General features: G+C 33.7%; 1 protein-coding gene across 4 annotated transcripts in view; it reads right to left on the bottom strand.

The window, feature by feature from the left end:
* Sntg1 (syntrophin gamma 1) overlaps window positions 1–27,072 on the bottom strand; it is an 828,698-nt gene that overhangs the window by 261,491 nt on the left and 540,135 nt on the right. For all 4 annotated transcript variants that reach the window (XM_058574019.1, XM_058574018.1, XM_046428541.2 and 1 more), the window contains 3 exons: window positions 24,800–24,857; window positions 24,145–24,188; window positions 24,010–24,051 (listed from right to left, as the gene is read on the bottom strand). In XM_058574019.1, the coding sequence (XP_058430002.1) occupies window positions 24,010–24,051; window positions 24,145–24,188; window positions 24,800–24,857 (144 nt within the window). The remainder of the gene's footprint in view (window positions 1–24,009; window positions 24,052–24,144; window positions 24,189–24,799; window positions 24,858–27,072) is intronic.

Raw genomic sequence — 27,072 nt, 5'->3', positions numbered from 1 at the left:
AAAAAATATAAAAGCCAAGAACTTTATCTCCCAGTATATTTTCATAAGAAAGGTTATTTTAACAAAATCATCTGCAATCCTTTAACTAAGTGACATGTACTTGTTAAAATTTGGGCTCTGAAGCTAAATTCCATTAGTTCGAATTCTATTTCCACAATTTTCCAGCTGTATTACCCTAAGCAGTTGATTTAATCTCTATGAAATAGATTTTTATCAGCACTGAAATAACAGTAATTGTCATATCTACCTAATAGGTTTATGTGGATTCAGTGCTTGACTACTAGCAAAATACTTACGGAAGAGCTTGATATTTTATATTTACTTGATAAATGTTAGCTCTCGTTACTCAAAAAAAAATTTACACACATCAAAATAAGAATGTTTTCATACAAAATACTTTATAATGAAATGTTCATGTCTTCCTACAATGAAAATATTTCAATCAAGGGAATGATTCAGTAAAAATATATAACCCCAATGAAATAAACATGGAAATATCTAACCATATGCGCCCATTCACTTTCTCATTTTAAAAACTACCAGAGAAACTCCAGGAAGCCCTCAACATTTAAATAACTTAGCTGTTTGAAATTGTAGGCATCCCTAAAAGGATTGGGGAAGACAGTTTTAGCCATGCAGGCATACTAAGTATTTCAGAGCAAAGGAAGGAAGACAAAATTTGAGAATATGCTCTTGGTGGATATAGTTTGTAATTAGAATGAAAGATGGGTAGCACCAGACATTTTCAAATTCAAGATAGCAAAAGGAGCTGGGCACAACTGTGTACGCCTGTAATTTCAGAGGCTTGGGAGGCTGAGATAGAAGGATCACAAGTTCAAAGCCAGAATCTGCAATTTAGTGAGGCCCTAAGCAACTTAGGAGACCCTGTCTCTAAATAAAATACAAAAAAAAAAAAAAAAAAAAGGCCTGGGGATGTGGTTTAGTGGTTAAGAGCCCCTGGATTCAATCCTTGGTATGAAAATAAATAAATAAATAAATAGATAAATAAATAAATAATTTCAACATAGTTTTCCTATATATATATATATATATATATATATATATGATAAAACAGTAAATCCTCCCTGCACCTCCCCCCCAAAATGGAAAGACAGTAGAAAGAATTTGAGATAGTTTTCCCATGAATGTATATGAAAACAACAGTGAATCCTACCATCATGTACATCTATAAGAATATAATCTTTAACCAGAATAAGATATAATCCATGCTTGTATAATTATATCAAAATGGACTTTGCTGTCATGTATAACTAAAAAGAACCAATAAGTAAGTTTTTAAAAAATCAAAACTGGTGTTTAGAAAGTTGATTCAGTGGTTATAAGAATAAATTGACTGACAATCAGGAAATTTTAAGAATAGAGAAGAACTTAAATTTCATCTTACTGAATTTTATATCTCATTCAGAAATCTATCATTGGAAAGACATAAATAGTTAAGCAAGAATCAAAAATCTGTAATTAAAGAATGACAATGAGTTAACCCTGAAGCAACTAAGTATAGAAATATATTAAGAATAACACATAATTTGAAGAATTTCCCAAAGGATGTGGTTTTAAATAATGCATATAAGTCCAGATACTGTTGATCCTTGTGAAATGTCCTGCCTCTTTGTGGGAAAAGCAAACTCATTTTCTAAAATCAATAGACTGAAGGCTGATGTGTGTAGATTCTTAAAATGATAGAAGAACTGTTCTGTCAGGTGAATGTAAAAAATGTGGGAATTATTTGGAACAGTGAGAAAAGAAGAAAAACAGGAGAAGAGGAAAACTATTTCTTAGACTAACAGGTCTGTGTAGATGAAGGTGGAGAGGGAGTTTCAATATTTCATTCACTATATATTTATTGATCAATAGCATTGTGTAAATCTACAAGGCTTTGTAAAAAGGAATGACTTTCAGTCTCCACTGGGCTGACATTCTGCACAGAGAGAAAAATAGAAGTAAACAACAGCAACAAAAAAAATGAGATCATAGTAAGTACCCATTTATTCAGTTTATAAAAAAATATTTTAATGCTAAAACAGGTGAAGACATACAGAATATTGAAAAGATAATATACAGAGACCCCATATACCCCACACCCACTTTAAGGTACTATTATCATTTTACATATTAATAGTATATTTGGGCAAATCTGCCACAGTTAATGAATGTGTTAGCTTTCCATAGCTGGAAAAAAAATTCCTGAGAAAATTAGTTTAAACAGAGGAAAGCCTTATTTGGGCTCACATATTTAGAGGTTTCAGTTCCTGATTGGTGGGCCCATTGCGTTTTATCATATTTGGGTCCAGCATATCAGAACAGGAGCACATAGAAGAGAAGGCTGCTCACCTCGTGGCACATGGGAAGGGAACAAAGGAAAGGAAGGGGTTGGGGTCCCAACAGACCCTTCAAGGACATGTCTCCAATCACCTAACTTCCTTTTACTAGGTCCCACATCTTAAAGGCTCGACCATCTCTCACTGGCACCACAGGCTGGTGATCAAGCCTTTAAGTCATGGGTCATTGGGAGACACTTCAGATCCAAGGTATAGCAATGAACCGATATTGATGTTTCCTATCGACTTGAATCCATTGATTTTTTCCTAAAGTGTTTTTCAGTTCTAGGATCTCAGGATGTTCCATACCATTTATTTGTCATGTCTCCTTAGGTTTCTCTTGGCTGTGACAGTGTGTCATAATTTTCTGTTTTTTTTTTTTTTTTAAATAACCTTAACAGTTTTGAGGAGTCCTGGTCAGTTATTTTGTAGTACTTCCTTGAATTAGGATGTTTTGGATCTTTTACTCAGAAGTAAAATTGGTTTATTTGATTTTGGAAAGAAGACCACAAAAGGAAAGTGTCATTTTCCTCATGTCATATCAAGAGTACATGTGATTGCCAGGACTCTCACACTTTTTATCGACCTTCATCAAGTGACTGAAGTAGCATTTTAAGGTTTCTATGCTTTAAAGTTATCCCTGCCACCATGTTTTCTTACTGTATTTTTTGGGAAAAAAAAAAGTTGTATATAATATAAAATAGTCCATGCTTAAGGAATGGCAAGTCATTCTTCACCTGTCAGTATGGCTTTTCTGCATAAATTGTTCAAAGTTGTTTTTCATAGATTTGTCTATTCTTTTCCATTTAGGTATTCAGAAACTTAGACATTTATATCAGTGAGGACTGATGGATATGAAAATGTATTTTATACACATAATTGAAAATCCAATACTATGCTAATCCTTTGTTTAAATGGTCCTATATTTGGATCTTAGGGTCTCCTTCGTTAGCTTATTTGCCCCCTTGATGTGTTCACATCATTGGTGCATTTGTGTGTGTGTGTGTGTGTGTGTATGTGTATACTTGATGGTATAAAATGATCCAGGCTCATCTTAAACATACCCTTCCCCAATCCTTGAAGCAACTGACTTTTTAAGCAGTTTTGTGTTCATGTATTAGAGAATGAATGGTACTAGAAACCAAGAACTGACTGCTGGGCACAGTGGTACACACACAGGTGTGTATAGTTTAAAAGGAGGAAAGTTCTATTTGGGCTTACATTTTTATAGATTTCAGTTCCTGATTGGTGGGCCCAATGCCTTTGGTCTTATTGAGGTACAGCACATCAGAACAGGAGCACATAGAAGAGAAGGCTGCTCACCACGTGGTACATGGTAAGTGAACTAGGAAAAGGAAGGGGATGGGGTCCTAATAGAGCCTTCGAGGATGAGGACATGTCCCCAGTCACCTAACTTCCTTTCACTAGGTCCTACATCTTAAAGGTTCTGCCATCTCCCACTGGGAGGCTGAGGTAGGAGGATCAAAGTTTCAAGGGCAGCCTTAGCAACTTGGTGAGGCCATCAGAAACTTAGTGAGACCCTGCCTCAAAATTAAAAAAATAAATAAAAAGGGGTGGGGATGAGGCTCAGTGAGTAAGTGCCCCTGGGTTCAATTACTTTTGCTCCCACCCCCCCCCCACCCCCCCAAAAAAAACCTGACTACTTGATATGCTCATACTCAATGCAAATGGAATAATGGCAACTTTTAAACCCTCTAGCTGACAAAGCAAGAAAAGTTCCCTATCTTAATGAATTTGTCTTTATAGTAGTTTTACCTTCATTTTTCACTTTTTACTGTTTCAGTTAACCACAATCAACCATGGCCCCAAAATTTTAAATAGAAATTGTCATATTGTTCAGCCATAAACTACAATGAAATCCTATCATTTGCCATTAGATGGATGGAAATGCACCACATAGTGCCAAGTGAAATAAGATAGACACAGTGTTTCAGTCAGCTTTTTGCTGCTGTTACTAAAAGCCCTGACAAGAACACTTTTAGAATAGGAAAAATTTAATTGAAGGCTCATGATTTCAGAGGTTTCAGTCCATAAACAGCTGGACCCATTCATCAGGGCTTGAGGTGAGGCAGAACAACATGGCAGAGGGTGTGAGGGAGGGAAGTGACTCCCATGATGGTCAGGAAGCAGAGAGATGTTCCTCCGGCCAGACACAGAATACATACCCTAAGGCAGGCCCCCAGTGCCCACATCATACAGTCACACCCTACATACTTTTGGTTACCACTCAAATAATCTGCATCAAGGGATGAGTTCACTGATTGGGTTAAGGCTCTTATTACTGATTCATTTTAGTGAATGTTCTTGTATTGTTTCACACATGAGCTTTGGGGGACACATCACATCCAAACCATAACACACAGAAAGACAAGTAACATGTTCTCTTAGATACGTGGGAGCTAAAAAAATATAGGTGACTTGAATTAGAGTAGTGATTACTAGAGGTTGGGAAAGGTATGATAGAAGGAAGGATTGATAAAGGGAGAGTGAATGGTTTGATCAATGCATAGATATAATGGATAGAAATACCATGATTGAATAACACATATTAATGAAAATAAAATAATTAAAAACTGATAAATAAGCAACCTTATGTTTTATACAACTTTTGTATTATTATATCTTTTATTTTATTACTAATTATTGTTAATCTCTTACTGTACCTAATTTATAAATTAAACTATCATAGGCATGTTTGCTTAGAAAATATAATGGGGCTCAGTACTACAGTTTCAATCATCTCCTGGGTGTCTCATGAAGTATCCCCCATAAATAAACAGGGAATTCCTCTATTCATATCTATATTAATGCATATTATACTATGAACTTTATCTATATTAGCTAAATAGGAGTTTTTAATGATGTCTCCAACTATTATTCAATACCACATGAACCACTTGAAACTCTCTCACTTATCTTTATCCTTCTACCCCAACAGTAAAAACCTGGCTCTGCCATTCACCAACTTTTACTTAATATTTAATTATGTTATATGTGTATGGTGGTTTCAGACCTTTTAACTCATACTCCATGGAAAATAACTTTATCAAATTGAGAATGGTGCTTATGTTGAATTTCTTTGTCTTTAGTATTATATGCATTTAGAATATGATGTCATATTTTCATTCCATGTTGAGATGCCCGAGAACACTAAAATGATTTTTAAAGTTCTTTTTATTAAAAAAAAAACACTTTAGTTACCATTTTTTTAACAAGGATTTTTTTCTGGTAAGGTAGGTTAAAAGGTATAAAAAATATTGTTATTGTCATTGTGTTCTCTCAGATTAATTCGGAGGTGGGTAATGAGATGTTAATAGTGTGGTGGAAGTCTGGGCGACATGGAGCATGCCTGTAATACTAGCAGCTTGGGAGGATGAGGCAGGAGGATCACAAGTTCAAAGCCAGCCTCAGCAATTTAGCAAGGCTCTAAGTAACTCAGTGAGACCCTATCTCTAAATAAAACACAAAAAAGTGGAGGGGAATGGGATGTGTCTCAGTAGTTATGCAACCCTGGATTCAATCCCCAGTAACAAATAAATAAATAAAATAAAACATAAAAAATAAAATAAAATAGTATGGTTGAAGTTTTCTAGGTTCTATCCTAAGATTTAAATGCACCCAAGAAGTGCTAGGTGCTTCTCTCTTGGGTCTTTTCACATTCCAGGGTAGCTATTGAGGTATGTACTAAAGCCAGGTGCGTAAAGGAAGATAACTAAAAACCATGCAAAGGGAGAATATGTAAGTCTACAGTTGCCAGAGTTACTGATTTTTTTCAGTAACTGAAACTATTTTTTTTCTGAACTTTTATGTGATTTGTAATAATATTTTACATTTACTTGTGGTAAAATAAACAATATAAAATTTATCTTCTGAAATACTTTTAAGTATGCACTTCAAAAGAGATAAGCAGAATAAAATTATTTTTCAACAAAGTGTTTATATCTTTCAAAATGTAAACTCCATCTGCCTTTAAAAACATCTTTATTTAACCTTTCCTTCAGCCCCTGGTAACATCAACATATTTTCTGGTTTTTTTAATTACTATTATTAATACTATAAATATCTCATGTAAAGTGGAATCATATAAGATTTATATTTTTTTGCTGGATAATTTCCCTCAGTAAAATATCTTCAGTGTTTATCCATATGGTGGCATGTGAAAGGATTTCCTTTCTTCCATTATATATAAGGCTGAATGACATTCAAATATATATATATATATATATATATATATATATATATATATATAATTTCACATATTCATTCTTCTCTGAATGGACATTTGAATTTATTCTAGGAATTAAAATGTCCATTGGCTATTTTAAATACCACTACAATGAACATGGATTTGCGAATATCTCAGTGGCATAGCATGTGCTCAGCATGTGCAAGGCCCTCGGTCAATTTGCACCATGAAGAAAAGTATAAAAGAAAGAAAAATGAAGCTAAATATCAAATTATATAAAAGTTAACAACATTGTGTGGGGATAAAAATCACCCAAGAAAGTGATGAGTATAAAATTTAGATCAGCAGTTACATTTGGAAGTCAATGATTAAGCTAGATCTCACAGTAGGGCTACTGGATGATAGGTCAAATTATTTTTTTTGGTATGGTAATGATTAAAAAGTTATTTGCCTTATAATAATTTATTAAGCTATAGATTTATTAAAAAAATGATGTATTTGCCTTTTACTTAACCACAAAAAACACTGAATGAAATCAAATCAAAATAACATTTGAATCACACTCAAAGATTTCACATCTGTTCTCCTTTATACATTGCATATTCGTCAATTAAACTCTTCAAAAACCATAAGCTTCACCTATGTAAGGTGTACAACTCAGTGTTTTTTTTTTTTTTGTAGATTCAGAGTTGTGTACTCACTATTGTCTAGTTTAGAATTACTTTATCAATCCCTCGAAAAAAAACATAACCATTAACAGTTTCTGTATCCCCCTTTTCTCTGTGTTTGGTAACCATTACTCCACTTCAATAAATTTGTCTTGTTTGGTATTTTGTATAAATGCAGTGATGCCACATGTGGTTTTTTATGATTGGCTTCTTTTAGTTACTACCATGATTTGGACATTAAATTTCCTCGAAAGGTTCATTTGCTTAAAGATTGGTAACAAGTCTGTGGAGCTACTAGGAGGTGGTGGTTTTAAGACGCAGGGCCAGGCTGGGGATGTGGCTCAAGTGGTGGCGCGTTCGCCTGGCATGCATGCGGCCTGGGTTCGATGCTCAGCACCACATACAAACAAAGATATTGTGTCCGCTGAAAACTAAATAATAATAATAATAAATATTTAAAAAGACGCAGGGCCTATTTTAAGAAAATGACATCACTGAGGTCATGCCTTTGAATGCCAACATTTTCATTCAAGAAGTTCACTCTATCCCTTTGCTTCTCCGCCACCCTGGAGTGAACAGACCTCTTCAACCCCATCCTCCCAACATGACACAGTGTACTGTCTCAGGTCCAAAGCAATATGGCCAAATGACCATGGACTGAAACACCTGAAATAAAGAACCAAAATAAACCTCTCCTCCTTCAAGTTGATTGTTGTACATATTTTGTCACAGTGATAGCAAATTGACTAACATTCTTGGTATGTTCATCGGGTCTATCCAGGTTCTAATATGTGTTAGTACTTAATTCTTTTTGTTGTCAAATACTATTCCATTATATGGTTATATTGGATTGTGTTTATTCATTTACTAGATGATAAGTTGTTTCTAAATTTGGCCATTACAAATCATGCTGCTATGAACACTTTCAAACAAGTTTTTGTGTGGAATATATATTATTTATATTGGGTACTACATAAACTCAAACTGGAGGAAATCAAAGACACAGAGGAAATTCTAAAGAAAGAGTGATAAAAACAACTTATAAATAGTGGAAGAATAATTAGAAGTATAGCTGCTACTCAGGAGAAACCAAAAAAGCAAAAAGAAATCAAAATATTTAAAGGATTGATGGAGATAACACACATGCAGAATTCTATATCCTGAGAAGAAATTATCATTCTGTAGTGGAAGAACAAATACTTTATCAGATAAACAATAACAGAAAAATATCATACCAGTAGACAAACACTGAAACAAGTGGCATACAAATTTCTATAGGGAGCCGGGCTCAGTGGGGCACATCTTCAATCCCAATAGCTTGGGAGGATTAGACAGGAAAATTGAGAGTTCAATGCCAGCCTCAGCAATTTAGCTTGGACCTACATAATTCAGTGATACCCTGTCTCTAAAAATAAATATAAAAAATGGCTGGAGATTTGGCTCAGTGGTTAAGCGCCCCTAGGTCCAATTCTGGGGCCCTCTCCCCCACACAAAAATATCTATAGGGAATAGAAAATGATATGTTAGAGGCTCAAATCAACATAAACAAAAGAACATCAATAAAAGCCAGAATGGAAATAAATAAAGGCTCTTGTCTTCTATCAGTTTTAATTGACTGGAAATAAAACTGTTTAAAATAGTACTGTAATGGTGGCTACGGTAATGATATAGGTAAGTGAAATGAATGATAGTGATGTCATTATAGATGGAAGGGGTGAAATGGAAATATTTTGCCAAGAGATAATTATGCTATACATAAATCACTATGGTGCTATTGGAGAGGACACACATTGTTAAAAATTCATGATGGAAATTCTGAAGCAAACACATTATTATTGAATTATGATTGATACCACAAGATAAGAGACAGAACAGATTTAATAAAATGCTTAATTTAATCCCAGGATTAAAAAAAAAAGAATGGAGAAAAGAAAATAAAGAAGAGATACAACAAATAGAGAAAAATACAAACATGGTAGATGCAATTTAGCTATGTCAATAATTATATTTGAATGGTAAACAAATAAATTAAAGTCAAATATCATCAAACTCTATATGAAACATAACTTAAATGAAGACTTCAATAGGTTTAAGTTAAGGGATAGAGAAAAATATATGCATTGCAAACATTAATCAAAGATAGCTGCAAGAGATTTTAGTTGTACACAAATTAGATCAGGGAAGGAGAACTATCAGAAGTATTTTCCATTAAATAATGATTAAATTAAGAATTAAGTAACAATAAAGGGGTAGAATCTCTAAGCAGACATAGCAATATAAACATTCAAAAAATAGAATACCAAAATATGTGTGTAAATACTGCTAGAATTGAAAGAAATAAGTATATCTATTTAATTATAGTCTTCAGCAGTACTCTCAAAAATTGATAGTTCAAGTAGGCAGCATTTCAGGGAAGATATTCTTAAACTGAGCAACACTATTATTACATTGTTATAGTTTCATAGAATGCTTCTTCTAAACATGGCAGAATACATATTCTTTCCAAACTTATGTAGAAAATTCACAAGGATATGTCATAAAAAACAAAGTTTAATGAATTTAAAGGAAGAGTAACATAAAAAGTATGTTTCCAGTCAAAAAAGGAGTTTAAACCAAAAATTGATTACAGAAAGCTATCTAGAAAGTCCCCAAATATTTGGAGATTAAGTACAGCCCCACTATATAACTTACCACTCAAAGTTAAGTTTAGAAAAAATACTTTAAAATATTTTGAGCTAAGTAAAAATTAAAGAACAATTTATCAAAATCTGTGGAATGCAAAGAAAGCAGTGCTGAGGTAGAAATTAATACCACTAAGTGCATACATTACTAATGAAGATTAAAATCAATGATCTAAGCTTTCACTATAGGAAATTAGAAATTGAAGAGCAATTGAAGCCTAAAGGAAGAGTAAAACAGATAATGAAAATTGCAGAGGAAATCAATGAAATGGGAAAAATATATCTACTTTTTAAATGATCAGTAAAATTGATAAAACTCTGTGATACTAAAAAGAAAGAAGGTACATAGAACAAATATCAAAAATGGAAGAGGGATTATTCATAATGATTCCATGAACAAGAAAAGGTTAACAAAGGAATCCTGTGTAAAATTCTATGCCCACAATGTTGATAAATTACTTGATATAGGTCAAGTATTAATATTCCTAAAACTCATGCAAGGAGAAACAGAAGTTCTGAAATGGCCCATTAAAAATCAAACTAATAAATAATAAAATTACAAAAAGAAAGCACTAACCCTAGCAATTTTTTATAGGGAGGTCTATCATACATTTAATGAAGAAATGATAATTCTCCACTATTTTGTCTGGAAAACAGAAGCAGAAGTAGCACTTTTTATCTCATTCTATAATAGCATTAATCAGATATCCAAAAATGCTTTGAAAAAGCAGTAAAGAAAATAAATCAAGACCAGTATTTATCATGAATATAGCTACAAGAATCAAACTCAGGAATATATAAAATAAACACTACATTGAATGAAATTTATTATAGTTTGGCAAGGATGACTCACCATTTTTAATTTAACCAATGTAATCAATGACATCAAAAAGGTACAGAAGAAAAATCACATGGTCATATCCATCAACACAAGAAAAGTATTTGAAAGAATTTAACATAGTCATATAAAAAGGTGTACAAACTAGTGATAGATGTTTAACTTTCTAACTTGATGAAGATCCACAAAAAACATCTAACTTTAATGGTGAGAAACTAGACATCTGCCCATTAGTACCAGAAAAAGAGGTGAAGACCTTGCTCATTCTACTGTCCGAAGTTTACTAGAAGTCCTGACCAATTTAGTACAACAACAAAAATAAGTACAAGTAAGTTATATAGATTGTATAGAAGGAAACAAAAGTTAATCTTTTCAAAGATGACATGATGATCTATGTAGAAAATCCCACTGAATCTACCAAAACCAAAACCAAAACAAAATCTTGCAAGACAATAGGAAAGAAAATGAATATATAATAGTTGCTGTCTTTCTTACAAACAATTAGAATTAAAGTTAGGAAAATAATAACTTTTATGATAACACTGAAGATTAGTAATATGTAGATCTATACCCCCCAAAATATGTACAAAAATATAAGTGAAACCCAGGCCCTGGTGACAGTAGACAATTTAAATGAACAGATGCTATATGTCCTGGATTAGAGCCTCTGATATTGTTTAGATGTTGCCCTCCCTAAGTTGACCAATCAATTTAATAAAATCTCCATCAGAATTCCAAAAATTATTTTGTAAATATTTAAAATGAATTCTGAGGGCAAAAGTTTTAAAACAGCCAACAGAATGCTGAGTATGAAGAATAGACGAGGATATATTCTTTCTGATTTCAAAATTTACAAGAAAGCTATAATAATTAATGTAGCACAGTACTGTCAAAAGAACAGGCATACTGATTAATAGAAAGAAACAAAAAGACCAGAAAGTGTCTTACAAAAAAATATAGCCAACTGATCTCCAAATTGAGCAAAGGCAATTCAATGGAAAATAGCTATTTTTTTTGACAAAATTGTCAAAACTATTGTAAAGCCACATGCAAGGAAAAAAAAATACAACTTAGAAACAGGTCTTACCTGATTCACAAAAAGTAATTCAAAATTACTCATGTAACTACACTGAAAATATAAACTATATATTTTTTTAAACAGTAGAGGATCCAATGAAAACAAGTTTTTAAACAAGAGAGCAAAAGATAATTGATAAAAGAAAAAGTTGATGATCTAGAATTTATTGAAATTAAATATTTTATTCTCCAAAAGGTACTTTTAAGTGACTGAATATAATGGGGCATGGTGTTGTACACCTGTAATTCCACCTATCAAGGAGAGTGACTCAGGTGGAACACAAATTCAAGGTCACCCTGGGCAACTCAGCAAGACCCTGTGTCAAAAAAAAAAAAAAAAATTACAAAGGTGAGGATCTAGCTCAGTGGTAGATACCCCCTGAGCTCACTTCCCAGTACTTAAAAATAAATAAATAAATAAAATAAAAATAAAAAACACTGAAAATCCAAGCAGATAGGGTACACACATGCATAAAATATTTATAAAGCATATTTCACATAAATTAATTATATTCACTATATACAAACAGACATAAGAAAAGATGCAGAACATCCCTTGTCATTAAGGAATTGTAAGTTAAAACAGAAATGAGGTACCAATGGGAGGATGTGGAGCAAGCGTGGATTCTCACTCACTCCTTGTTGGGGGTATGCACAGCTACTTTGGAAGACACTTTGGCAGTGTCCTACAAAGCTAAAAATAGCCTTGACACATAATGAAGCAATTACCCTCCTAAGTTGTATCCAATTGATTTCAAAACACATATCCACACAAAACCTGAACGTAAATATTTATGGCAGCTTTATAATCATCAAACATTGGAAGCAAGTTTGATGTCATGCAATAGGTGAATGAATACTCAAACTACACTCATACCATGGAATACTGTTTTTTGAATCAGCTTTTAAGTCAGGAAAAAGCTGTCACAAATTTGATATCCACTTTACTAAGTGAAAGAAGGCATTATGAAGGCTATCTTCTCTAAAATACAATTATATGGCATTTTGGGTAAAGGCAAAATTATAGAGACAACAAAATAGTCCTGCCTTCCAGAAGATCATTGGTTGGGATGCTGGATACAGGACAGACAAATTTTTAAGATAGTGAAACTATTCAGTTTGATATTGTAATGATGGATTTGTGATTATTGATAGGAAACAGACAAGAGCAATGGGATCATTAGTTAAAAGATTAGTTCTATAGACAGAGCTTACTGTGCTGACCCCCTCATGCATTTTTTTAAAGGTAATTTACCTGAGGCTGCTCTGGCCCTGTCCTGGGCTTATCTACAGGAGAAATGGTCCAAAGGCTCCTTCCTCTTTATAAGAAGAGCACAATCAGGCTGGGGTTGTGGCTCAGTGTTAGAGTGCTTGCCTAGCATTCATGAGGCACTGGGTTCAATCCCAACATCACATTAAAACAAACAAACAACAACAACAACAACAAAAAAAAAAAACCTAAATGAACAATATAAAGGTATTGTGACCATATACAACTAAAAAAAATTATTAAAAAAAGCAAACAACAACAACAACAAAAAACCACAGCCACCCTGTAGTGGGAGGGGTAACTTTTATGACCTTGATATAGTCCAGATTCCAGAACTCAGGATGATAGGATAATTAAAAGCAAACACCTCCCAACCATAAAATCTTTAGGAACAAGTTCCAAGTAGAATAGTCAGTGAGGGCCAAGGAAATCAGAGTTGCCTTAGAGCTTTAGCATGTTGTTAAAATAGTAAAATCTCTTTATTATGGGTAAAATTATTCACAATGGGAAACTTGAAAATCTCATGCCATCCTGCTGTCAATCATGGACCTCCCATGAATGATCTGAATACTTCCCTGGGACTCCTGATTAGATTGGAGGGCAGGAGGGGTATATGGTTTCTCTGCTCTAAAAGAAGCCATTCTCCCTTTCTTTGTGCAAGTGTCCTTTATCTTTTTCCTTCTAATAAACTCCTGCCTGCAAATATGTGAGAATGAATTGAAATTCTTCAGTCAAGAATTTTAGAACCTGTAGATACAGACCCCCCATAAAAACTTCAGCTCTGTAGTCAGAACTTACCCTGTAACAGTGATATGTAGTTTTCACATCCCACTGTATTTAACTTGAAGTTAAAGTGTGCAAGTCTTTTAGAAAATTAAAAAAAAAACTTTTATATGATTGAGACATATCATTATGAAATGCAGAATGTGACAAGAGAACCTAAATGTATTCCAAATCAGAAACAATCTCTCTTTGGGAAAGAATAGCAGCTCTAACCTATAAAACACTGGGAATGACAGAAGCCTGGGATTCTAAAGGAAAAAGAAAATGTACACAAAAGACTTCAACCCTTCTTGATAATTGTTTCCTATTGAGAAGTGGGTTAACAATCCTGATCCTGCTGCACAAGTTTATTGGACTTGAACAATTAGATGAAATAAATAATAGGGAATGTAGTTATCAGTTGGAGTGGGTGGTCACAGATAAGAAAGGGAAGAGGTTCTTGTGGTACATATGATAATGAGCTGGGTTGGAGAATCAGTACAAACTCCTGTTTAGCTTAAATTAGAAAGTTATCAATAGAAACATGCACAGATAAATGCATATGAACAGCTTTGTTATACACATATATATTTTCTTCTGTCACCTGAGAGAGTATAGAAGTCATTGCCACTCCAATTGCATTGAATACAACTAACACACAGCTTTTTAGGTTTATGGTATTATAAAATACATGTTTGGTATTTATCCCTACTTCCTGACAGGATTTCTAAAATCCTTGGAATCTCTGGAGTGATCCTATCTTTTTATATGCCTGATGGTTGGGAGCCCCAAGGTAGCTTCAGAATGGGGACTAATTACCAGAAAGACCTAGTCAGGATAGGTGGATGAGGGTTTTTAGCTCAAACCCCCCAGCTCCTGAGAGGAGAGAGGCGATAAAAGTTAAGGTGATCACTAATGGTCAATGATGGGATCAACATTTGCAAAGAAGGTTGGATAGCTGGATATATGGAGGCTCCAAGATGGTGATACATCTGGGGAGATCATGCACCCTTTTCCTTACTCCTTGCCCTGTTCATCTTTTTTAAATTGTATCTTTTGTGATATCCTTTATAATAAACCAGCAAATGTGTTTTCCCTCAGAACTGTAGGCTACTATAGCAAATTAATTAATCCCAAGGAGAGGGTTGTAGGAGCCTGAGATTATAGGCATTTGGTCAGGAGCACAAATAGAACAACCAGGGCTTGCTTGTCTCTAAGGGGTGGGGGATGATCTTGGGAACTGAGTCCTGAATCTGTGGGATCTGATGTGGTTGCCACTGGGTACCATCAGAACTGAATGCTATTTGAAGACACCCAGCTGGTGTCTGTAATTGCTGACTTATTTGCTGGTGGGAAGAAACCCCAACACCTTCTGAGGTCACAGAAAGCTGCTTAGAATAAAATACAGCAGGAAGTTTTCATGGTCTGAGATTAGGAAAAGAAATATGAAATAAGATACCACAGATAATGAAACTAAAATGTCAAAAAAACCTGAACTAATAATAATAGGAAACTTTGAGATTCAAATAACACAATAAAGTAATTGAAAAGACAATTTCCTGGTTGAGAAAAGGTATTTGCAAACAGTATATATGATTTATAGTCAGACTATACAAACAAACTCTTTAAGCTAATAAGAACTTAACCTAATTAAAACAAAAACATAGGAATATCTCATAAACACAAGAAAGGATATTCAGTATTCTTATTAGGGAAATGCTAATTAAACTCAAACTGTGATGCTACCACATAGGAACCATCATCGATAGGTAGAAGTGCTTTTTTAATATCTTCATTTTATTTATGTGGCATTTTGTCTATATTTGAAAGAGTATGTGTTAAATCTGTTTAATTTTCTTGTATCATTCCTTTAACAATTATAGCTCCCTTAATTTCATATTTTCTTTTCTGAATTCTATTGGTTTGATGTAAAAATTATTCAATTAAATATTCCTTTTTTTTATATTGTCTGTCATTTTATTTCCTTTTGAGAGGATTGTCAGCTTGTTTTGATATTTTCACATTCTACATTTCTTTCAATATTGCTGTCAAAGTTTTAATATTCCAGAGTTCTTTTTTCTCTAGATGTCCTTTTTTAATATTTATTTTTTAGTTGTAGTTGGACACAATACCTTTATTTATTTATTTTTTATTTTGTGCTGAGGATTGAACCGACGGCCTCCCACGTGCGAGGCCAGCGCTCTATCACTGAACCACAACCCCAGCCCCTCTCTAAATGTTCTTTTTATGTATAATGTTGGCATTATTTCACTTACAAAATAATTTGCCATCTACCTGAAATTATTATAACTTCTTTTATGATGAAACTTGATTTCTCTGTTTCCTCTAAATTTTTCATCTTTCTGTATATTTCAGTCTCTGTTTTGATGTGAATTTTTTTTTTTTTTTTTGTTCATATGTGGGATGACCCTTTAGCATCAGTCAATATTTAAAACTCAGACACCAAAAAGTGAATTATCAGCTTTGGGTTTAGAGTGCAAGGTTTATTCACTACTGGGCTCCACACTGGTATTGCTAATGAGAATCCAACTTGCATTGAGTTGCATTGGGTTATTTTCATAGGTCAATTACAATCAAGAAGAATCTTACAACTTCTTTCCTTAGTGGAAAAAAAAAATTAACACTTGGCTGCCGGAGTTCTGAGAGCTCAATGAAGGCAGAGGCAGGGTAACTTACTGTCCAAAAGTACATCTCACTTTAGTTTAGTGCCACATCTCACCCATGCTTTCTGCTATGCCTCAGAGACAACTGCTGAATTCCAATCAATATCCTGCTCTTGGTGATCCCTTCTCAACTCTCCCTGTTAATGAGTCTGCTATCTCAAATCCCATTTGATTGAGTTCTACAGTGAAAATTGCTGGGTTTGGCTTTGCCTACAGCCTTCTTAGGCTCTCCAGGACAATTCCCCCTCATCTATTTCTATTTTCAAAAAAATTAACTAAAACCTTTGCCTACTTTATTCTCTTTTTTTTTGCTCCCTTATCTTTATTATTATTACCTTACAATGATCATTTTTTTGTTATTTAATGTTTTAGGAGTGAAGAGATGTAAAAACATCTCATTTAATCCCAAATCTCTGCACTGAGTTGCTTAAGATTGTACATTTATAACTTAGAAAGGCCTTAAATTTCTTGTTTTGACATGTAATTCTGAAAGGATCAGGTATGCTTTTTCTATGCTAATATTATATCCCAAACCAGGGATACAAGACATTTTTTTCAGAGTTTATTTCCATGCCCATTATGACATACACATAAGTGGTATTATTTCCTCACTACTGTTAAATTCATTCTTGCACAGAGAAATGTGGTCATTTCTACAGCACAGTTCCCACAAAAACTGATTTATGACTCTGACACATCCATAAAATAAGAACATAGGATATATGACAGATATATTTCTCCCAGAAGCCATCCAAAATTCCACGTGAGTGACCACGGATGGATGGATATTTAACATCTTGGGATTTTTCCTCCTTTCTGATACTCTATCTCTGACCCAGAAATCATCTGTTACCCAAATAACCTTCCATATTAATTTAGACCATCCTGAGATAACTCAGAACTACTTCAGAACGTACAAGTCCAGAAGCCTCTTAGTAAAACTCCTGGTAGAATACAGGGTTAGATGTGAATCCTAGATGGTTTCACTCTACCTTGGGTACATGGTGAATTTCCTACAATGTGGAGGAGTCATGATATTTTCTTTCATTCATAGAATCTCAAAGACTCTATCTCTGAGAGTGAAAGTTGAATGCATAACGCATTTCTGATTTACTTTTTCCACTTTCCCTACTCTCAACCTGCACAGAAGTCATCTCCCTGTCAGTGTTCCTGGGTGTGTTCATGTGGGTAGCAACTAGGCTTGCTCTTTGTTCACTTTTTTTTCTTCTCTGGTTACTTCTATTGAATTTTCTTGTGGCTCTTCCTGACCAGCACTGCGGCTGCCTCTGGGCATTGTGGCTGCTTTTGCTGGGTACCATTTACTTCACACTACACTACAGTGGCAATAAAATGGCTCTGAGACAGGTTTTCTTGAGGTTAGCAATGTGTTACACATTGCATCCTGATACTTTAAAGATGTTTTTCCTAAAACTTTTTTCCTAAAGTTTTGTAATTTTTTGTTGTTGTTGTTATTCTAATGAGCTCTCCCCCAGGGACTCAAACAAAAGTCCACAGAGATTAGGGTGTCTGAAAGAAGAAAAACTAACATAAGCAATCATGGCAGTTTTCCAAGTCACTTCTAAAATTGTATGGCTGTTGAATACACCTTTTGTTTGTAAGTACCATCATTTTGGTATAGTCAGAGTTTTTTCTCTGTTTAATAACTTGCATTACTGTGGTACATTTGTTATGACTGATGGGAATTTATTGACACATTGTTATTAATTAGGCTCTGTAATTAGGTCTGTGAGAGTTGTAATGTTGTACAGTTTCATGGGATTTTTCCAAATTTTCATGTTCTTTTAAGATAAAAGAATTGAGCATTATGGCTATAAAAGTCATTAGGCATTTACTTACTTTCAATTCTCCATCTTTTGGATGAGAAAATGAGGCCAGAGTGATTTAGGTCCACTGTCAATAAGACACAGCTCAAAGTTTCTGACAATTTTAACTTAGGTCTCCAAACTTCAGTCTCATATGCCTTTTTTTTTCTTGCTTTTCAGATTGATTTCATGATCATTTAAAAAGTAAAACGTCAACTGTATAAAAATTTTATAATTTGTTTAACACGTAATTTCCCTCCTAATTCCAATCTCCGGAGCAGGAGTGTGTCTAAGAGAGCTGCTGAAGGTCAGACGAGAAAACAGACTTGTCCGTATCTACCCGAGACATCTCTGTCCTCTCAGTGCAACATGGTCTGGATGGTCTTCTTGCTCTGGATCCTGTGTCCATTCCTATAGGCAGAAATTGGCCATGGCTCTACCAAGTCAAAGGTTATAAGGACTGATTTTGTTGCTTTCTTGAGAAGCGGGATAGACTATTAGGGCTTTGAACTATGCTGTCTATCTTTGTTCAAAAGAGTAAAACTATAAATAAGGATTTGATGATCAGAAGCAGCCAACAGAATAAAACATGCATGTCATTAAAGTGTATCTGGGCCTTCTTAACTCATACTCTAATTTGGGTACAGACATGTAAATCCAAAGAAAAGCAATTGGTAAGGATATCACTGCAAATAGAAGAATTTAAATAGGCCATGTTCTGGACATTTCTTTTCAAAATCAGTCACAAGCATGGACAGTATTTCTTATATATATTTGTCTTTTCATTTAACATGTCCCAAACCACTAGGAGATATTGAAAGTTAAATAATTTTATATTTGGCTTTCCATTTTTGGAGTTAAGTCAAAGGAGAAAGAGTAGAATAAATTTTGAATTGTCAAGAAAATATTAATCAATGAGAGCTCAAAATCATTTTCTGTATCATGAACAATGAAGTTAGAAGTTAGATAAAGCACAATATGTAAGTCAATCACCTTTTAATCTTTTCTCTAAGGTCTAAAATGATTTGTGTGCCCAAATCACATTCTAAGTATGTTCCTCACTGATGCATAAAAGCACTTTAACTGTTTCTGTATATAAATGAGAGCCTCAATTTCAGATGATTTGACATAACCCTTGTAATGTTTTTTTTTTTCTAACTGATTGAAACTAAAAAAGAACATATCCTTTTTATTCCAATGGGAAAGTCTGAATTAAGTGAAGCACATATCATGATAGTTATAACACTATGAATCAACATTTTACTTTTTTTTGTCAGCATTTGTTTTCTTTTATGAATATGTGATTTCAACTTATGTAATTTTAACTACTTATTCTGCTCTTGGAAAATTAATATTTTTTAGAGTATCATTAAAATCACAAATTCAGAATTGAGATGTTAATTATTTACATTTCAAATTATTTAATATCTTATAATTATGAGAACCATAGAAACAATAAGGAGATGAACATCTTTTGTGGGGACCCATAAATCTCCAACCTGAAACCAGAAATGTTTCTTTAAAAGAAAGCTTCTGGAATCATCTATCCATTCATCTTGCTTTGCCCAGTGATGATCTACTCTATTTTAAAAAGTCTTATTACATAGAAACTTCAGTTATATTGATATTTTTGGTAAAGGTCAGAGTGCTTTTTAATTCAGCAACACTTTTCTTCAATGGCTAACTCTTATTTCCTATCACTTTTAGTGTTTATAAGTAGATCACCATTTTTTTTTTTTTGCAGTTTCCACTTTATTGTAAATCAACAGTTTTCATATTGTTCCCTCCTAATAATTTCCCCCAATCTTTGTTTGCTTTCAAAATTATCAAATTCTAAAATACCAAGGCCTATATTCCAATAAGGTTAGAGCTATTATAAATGTATTTTTATAGTCTCATTACACAAAAGATTCAGTTGCGGTGTATTTCACCCAGTGTCAATCAGAAGTTTTCTGATAAGTGATCAATTTTTTGTTGAGCAAATGAAAAATATTCAGTACTTGATATAGAGATTGCAATCGGTTTAATGTGTTCAGGGTTTGGTGGTAAGGAAAGTGGTATCAGTTTTAAAGTAATGAGCAACAGTAGATCCATTTCTCCTTGAAAAATACATTGGTACGTTAGGGACTTCTGGTGTCTTGGAGGTAAAACTCATTCATAGACTACAGAATTTGTTCATATCAAACATAAAAAAAGAAAGAAAGAAAGAGAGTGCTCCATCTGGATGAAAAAAGGAGCCTCACTTTCCAAAGGACTGTACCCTCTCTCATGGATGCCTACTTTGGTCTCTACCTAAAATTGGTGGATGGAGTTTGGGATGCTGAGCAGCAGCAGTAGTAGCTCTGTCACTGTAGAGACCACCCACAGAGCAGCATTGGGGGTGTTATGGTTTGGATGTGAGGTGTCCCCAAAAGCTCACATGCAAGAAGGTTAAGAAAAAAAATGATGGTGCTATTAGAGCCTTAAACCAATCAGTGAATTAATCACCTGATGGGATTAACTGGGTGGGTCTGGAGGCCGGTGGGATATGGCTAGAGAAAGTAGTTCATTGAGGGTGTGGCTATGAAGTATATATTTTGTATCTGGTGAGTGGACACCTCTCTCTCTCTCTCCTCTCTGATCATTATGTGAGCTGCTTACTTTGCCACACTCTTCTGCCATGTTGTTCTGCCTTACCTCAAACCCCCAAGAATGTAACCTACTCTCTATGGACTGAGACTTCTGACTCTGTAAGCCCTCAAATAAACTTTTCTCCTCTACAATTGTGCTGTTTGGGTCCTTTAGTCACAGCAGTGTAAAGGTGACTAAAACAGATGGTAGGAAGACACGGCCCAGCACTGACAAAGAAGTGCCCAGGAGAGATATAAAGGAGAAGAGGGACACTTATGAAGACACAGTATTTGATGGCACAGAATGATGGAAAACCCTTCTGAATAGTAGTTAGATCCCAGGAAATTAATTTATGTTGCACTTAATTCGCATAAAAAATATTATTTTACTGATGAGTACTAGAGACACTGAAAGTTAAGTACATTTGAATGAAATGACAATGTTAGTAAGGCATCAGTCTAGGATTTGAACACAATTGCTTCTGGGAGTTAAAGCCTTATACACACAGTATTCCCCAGCACCAAGCCACACCAAGTATTGATTCTAGTTTTTCTTAATTAGGAAATTTTGTGCATCTCTCTTCCTCAGTAATCTCAGTGAAAAGAATGCTCCAGGTGTTATGTGTGATTCCCAGAATTGATTTAATTGTAAACCCAAACCGGTGTCATGAGGAACATATAAATGCAAATATTTCACTGATTGGATTTTAGGGATTCAGCTGCAGAACTTCATCAAGAAATCTACTGTGTGCTCACAGTGACCTTTGTGGGATCCCCCTTCCAGATAGATCAGAGCTTATAACTTCAATGTAGAAGTGGCAGCTAAACTATTGAAGTCTTCTTAAAAGTGAAACTGATCAGGGCTGAATGTAGAATTTCTAACAATGTCAATAAATAGAGTAAATGAGTCCAAGCAAAACACACAATCAACATGTCATATCTGCCCAATTTATTTTGGAATTTGAAATTCTATAAGGAATGTGGTACAACAGCATGTTGCTTCAAAACTACTTACATCCATTGAGCTTCTGTGTTTGTTTGTTTGTTTTTTACAACCCATATAAATGGATTCTTAAACATTTAATTAATACCTTGTTCCCTCTGAGATATAGGTCCATTCACTTAGGTAATAAGCAGTGAGGACAAAGTCATCTATTTGCTCTTGGAAAGTCAAATATTGGAAATAAATAAGAATATTAATATATATATTCCAAGACTTGGAGGGTTAAGGTTCTCAAAAATAAATTTATTATAAAAAAAACCATTAAAATTTGCAATACAATTTTAAATTCTCTTTTTTTGAATCAAAACGAACATCATCTTAAGTGGCACTATTAATGCATTCTAATCTTCCATTCAACACTAATCTGTTTAATCAAAGCTCTATCACAGTTTGTTTAAGCACACGGCCTGCCTCTGAAGAGCATATTGCAAGCCTGATTCCAACTAACAGCATGTGGCTTTCAAAGAGAATGCACTTTGTATTTATTCCCTCGGTAATGAGTTGAAAATCATTTTGTACTTAAAATTAAAGATTAAAGTTAGAAGTATCTTTGCTTCAATGGCTATATTTAAAAACTACCTGGGATTCTGAAGAATAGAGAGCTCTGAGCTATGCTCTTCTCTCGTTTGTTCAAAAATTCCTTCTAAAATGCTTCTTTCCTCTGTACATATTTGTTGAAATTTTTCAGGCTTGAAATACATGTTTTATATTATTTTCAGCACACAGTGGCAATCCGATAAGCATTTGAGAAGATAAAGTCAGGTGGTGAATAGTAACAAACCTCAAACAGATACTTATGCTATGTGCTCATAATCAAGAAGCCTTTGTAACATCACTACTTATGAAACTGTGGTTTTCTCAATCACTTGAGTTTGCCACTCTGACATCTGGAATACTTTAATGTGGCAGAATGGTTTTCTCCAAATAACTTTTAACAGAGGAGCAATGTATCCAAAACCCAAATGAACTAGAGCTATGAGAAGAAAAAAGGAATATAGTGTTCTTCATTTTGTTTGATCCTCTAGTATAAACTTTTAATTATAATTTCTCCTCTACACCTTCCCAGATGAGCTGAAACCCCAATTCAGTGAAGGATCTATAATAATATCTAACAAACCACAACATACGTTCTCCAATCTCCAAATGCCTAACATTGTCCTTTGTGTACATGTTTTTTTTTTTTTTTTTCAAGTCATTTCACCAGCTCCAACAGACCTTCTTCAACCTCTCTGTCAAAGTACAGTTTAAAAGTCACCTACAAGGGCTGAGGTTGTGGTTAGTGGTAGAGTGCTTGCCTTGCACATGTGAGGTACTGGGTTCGATCTCAGAACCACATAAAAACAAATAAAGGTATCGTGTCCATCTACAACTAAAAGAAGTTACCTACAATGGACCCACTTAAAAAAGCTGCTAAAATCCAATTTCATAAACCCATCCAAACTTGCTCAATTAGAATACATACATCTGGGACCTCAGAATTACACAATGAGAAACATTCAAGAAAATGCCATGGTAAAAATGAATGGCAATTTTTAGTGCTAAACCTGCCTACTTCGAGATTAAATCTCTCTCTTCTCCACTCCCTGCATTAGAATGCACATGGACACATGCACACACACACACACACACACACACACACACACACACTACTTAAATGCTCTTCCACTTGTCAATACAACTATTATACAAAATTTTACAGAAATAAATTCATTGTTTATAAACTCTAAAATGTTTGCAAGGATTTAGAAACATATTTTCTATAGAGACAAACCGGGTGGACATCTACTGGGAGAGATTCATGGAAAAACTGTGGAAATATAGCAAATGACCATCCTAAAGTATTTCTTTGAAATACATTTCATACTGCATACTACTCAGTGATTCATTTCAAACAGGAAAACATATCAAGTAGAAGAGCATTTGAAAGTTTGATAGCACACTGATGAATTTAATATCTTCCTAATAAATGCAATGATCATTTTTACCAATGTATAAAATTCTTATTTGAACATTCAGGAAATAATAACATTAGGAAAATGTAAACTTACCACTTCTTCGTGTCTGCATTTTCTCACATTAATCCCATTTATCTGCAAAGCAAAGAAAGCATATTTTCACATAGCATATTATAAACTAACTTAAGTTTTTGGTTGCATATAAGATAATAATGATAAAATACATACCTGTAGAATTGCATCCCCAATAAAGAGTAGTCCTGAAAGTTCAGCTATAAATGAAAAATAACAGTTGATTATATACTGACTTTTTCATCTGAAAAATAAGTTGTTTTATTATCACTAATATAGAATAATGAAACAAAAGTTAAAAGTTTTACATTACTATTATCTTGAAAGATCCACAAAAATGAAAATTCAAAATAATAATATGATTCAACCCATTTTAATTACTGAAACACAAGCAGAGATATTTCTACATAGTTCCATCATTTCAGATCTTACAGTTGCAAAATATCAGTGAGTCATCTGAATGCCTGGCCTAATTTTTTCATGCACTTATACTCATGGTGTTTCTGTGAAAAACATTTGAGAGTTAGATACCCAATCCACCAGCTAAGAAAATGGAAATAGTTACAAGTTTATTCATAAACACTACATTGTTTAAATAGTTTTAGTTAATGTTTGATTGTACCTAATATATACATGGCTACATGGTTTATTAAAGTTTATCCTTGTTCTGTTTCTGTGATGGTATCCCCCAAATCCGCTTCTTATTGCCTGATTGTTGGTATGGAGGAGCTCCCTAGTCATATACCAATTGTTGAATCACTCTCAACAGCAGTTATAAAGAAATGGCTATTAGAGAATAATGAAAATTTACCTCTTTGCTCCTTGGAGATTTTTGAAATGACAACTGGAATGTTATGCTCTGCTCCTCCCTAGAAATATAAAATCATATATTGTATTTTTTAATGTCAAAAAAAAAAAAAGAAAAGAAAGGAAGAAAGAAAGCTTTCAATCAAGAAACTTTACAAGCTATGATGAGCATGTTCTGTGGACACCAGGCAGAATAGAAGCAGGTAGCACTTCCATGAACCTTTATCAACGAGTTTGGAATTCTGCTCATATATTCAATAATTAATATCAATTAATTTGGAAAGTATTTTTATTTCTCAAACAAGACTAATAATGTCATTAAATGTACATGGACTTTGATGCCCTTTGTAGGAAGCTATCCATCATGGGAATTATTATTTAGGTTTCCAAACATTAGATGATTTTATATTTTCATTCTCTGGCTAAGTTATTCTATGCTGGTGACCAGACACTTTTAACAGTGCAGAGACCTTCCTGAGTACAAAGTGACCAAAGAGATTTTTACTTGCATAAATGTATAACCAAAGTCAGGTTGTGCATATGCACACTGGGAACTGACATATCTGCATTTTCTTAATTAGTATTAGATTCCTCTTTGTGTGAAGGCACATAATAAACAAATTATACAACAAAATGCACTGCCAAGAATACTGCAGTAGTGTTTTGTTGTTGGATCAAATGAGATAGGGAGAAAAAAAAAAACATATAACCTAAATTCACGTAAAGAAAAAGAATATAAAAGCTTAAAATAACTGCAAAAAAATAAATATCCTGTTTCATCATTGTGATAAGGATGAAAGCAATAGCTGAAAAATACAGGGAATAAAATTTTGTATAGAAAAGAAAACCTATCACTTTAAAAAGACAGTTGAAAAACAATCTAAATTCCATTAGAGTTGTTCTATTTTTAGAATATGTAATCCTCCTGAGCATTTTCTTTTCAGGAACAAAAAAAAAAATTATTTTAGAACTGACATGTTTGTTTTCCCCATGAATGTCCATTTTTAACACTGAGTATACTTAAATAGAAGACAGTCATTTTGCTGGAAAGCAGTAGTATTCAACTTTTTCTTGACAAGTAAAATCCTTTTCCCTGCTGAACTATTAAAAACAAACATGACACGTGAGATAATATAAATTATCCTGCTCAGCTTGAAATTAGAACTCACTTCTCAATACTTTTTTTCCCCTCTCTTTTACCATTTCCCATTAGCCCAATATGCATTTTCCCCACCCTCACTGTGAAGGAAGTCACTAGCATAAGTTAGAATGGTTTTAATTCTATTCCTGCCTTATAGTCATTATATCTCTATAAGCTCTGATCCTATCTCAGATGATCCTAAAATGATTCTCTCATCTGATCAGAGTGAGAATGATTAGTGACTGACAGTGTGATAAAAATTAAGTGCTTTTTTTTTAGTATACAATAAACACTAACTAAAGGGTAGCTCCAGCTTAAAGGCAGACTTCTAATGCAATCTATCTTTAAAATTTATTAGTGAAATCACATGCATTAAAATGAGATTAGAATAATCCATTTTAAGACCCTTAATATACATTAATCAGAATTCTATTTCTAATCCTTTGCACTCATTTTATTTTTTTTCCATTATACTTATCAACTTCTAACTCTCTATAATTTTAATCCATTTCCTACATTTATTACTTATCTTCTTTCTCCCTCTCCTATCCCTAACTAGAAGTTGAGCCACACAAAGCCGTTAAAGTTTTTTGGTACTTTGTTTTGTGCATTGATAAAATCTCAATGCATAGAATAATGTCTTTTAAAAAAATCCTGAAAATAAAGGTTTTTAAACTCAAAAGAATGGGTACTAGGGACAGGGGATGTGGCTCAAGCGGTAGCGCACTCACCTGGCATGCGTGGGGCGAGCACATAAAAATAAAATAAAGATGTTGTGTCCACCGAAAACTGAAAAATAAATATTAAAAAAAAATTCTCTCTCTCTCTCTCTCTCTCTCTCTCTCTCTCTCTCTCAAAAAAAAAAAAAAGAATGGGTACTAATTAGAATAAGAGATATTCTGTACTAATTAGAATAAGAGGTATTCTGTACTTATATAATTTTATCAAAAGGGATTCTACTACTGTCATGTATAACTAAGAAGAACCAATTAGAGAGAGAGAGAAGGGGGGTGGGAAATATCTGCAGTCCTAGGCTGTAGTTACTGATAATTTCTAGAGATACTTGGAAAATGGAAAGGATATATAGGATGCATCTACAAGCTTTTTAGAAGAAAAATCTGATTAATTCAAATTAA

This window comes from Marmota monax, unplaced genomic scaffold (genome assembly GCF_021218885.2).
Source record: "Marmota monax isolate L192 unplaced genomic scaffold, Marmota_monax_Labrador192_F-V1.1 WCK01_AAM20220418_F8-fsc00044, whole genome shotgun sequence".
In the NCBI taxonomy this organism is placed as follows: Eukaryota; Metazoa; Chordata; class Mammalia; order Rodentia; family Sciuridae; genus Marmota; species Marmota monax.
The sequence above is the reverse complement of the archived record's forward strand: the minus strand, read 5'-3'. Positions and strand labels throughout refer to the sequence as shown.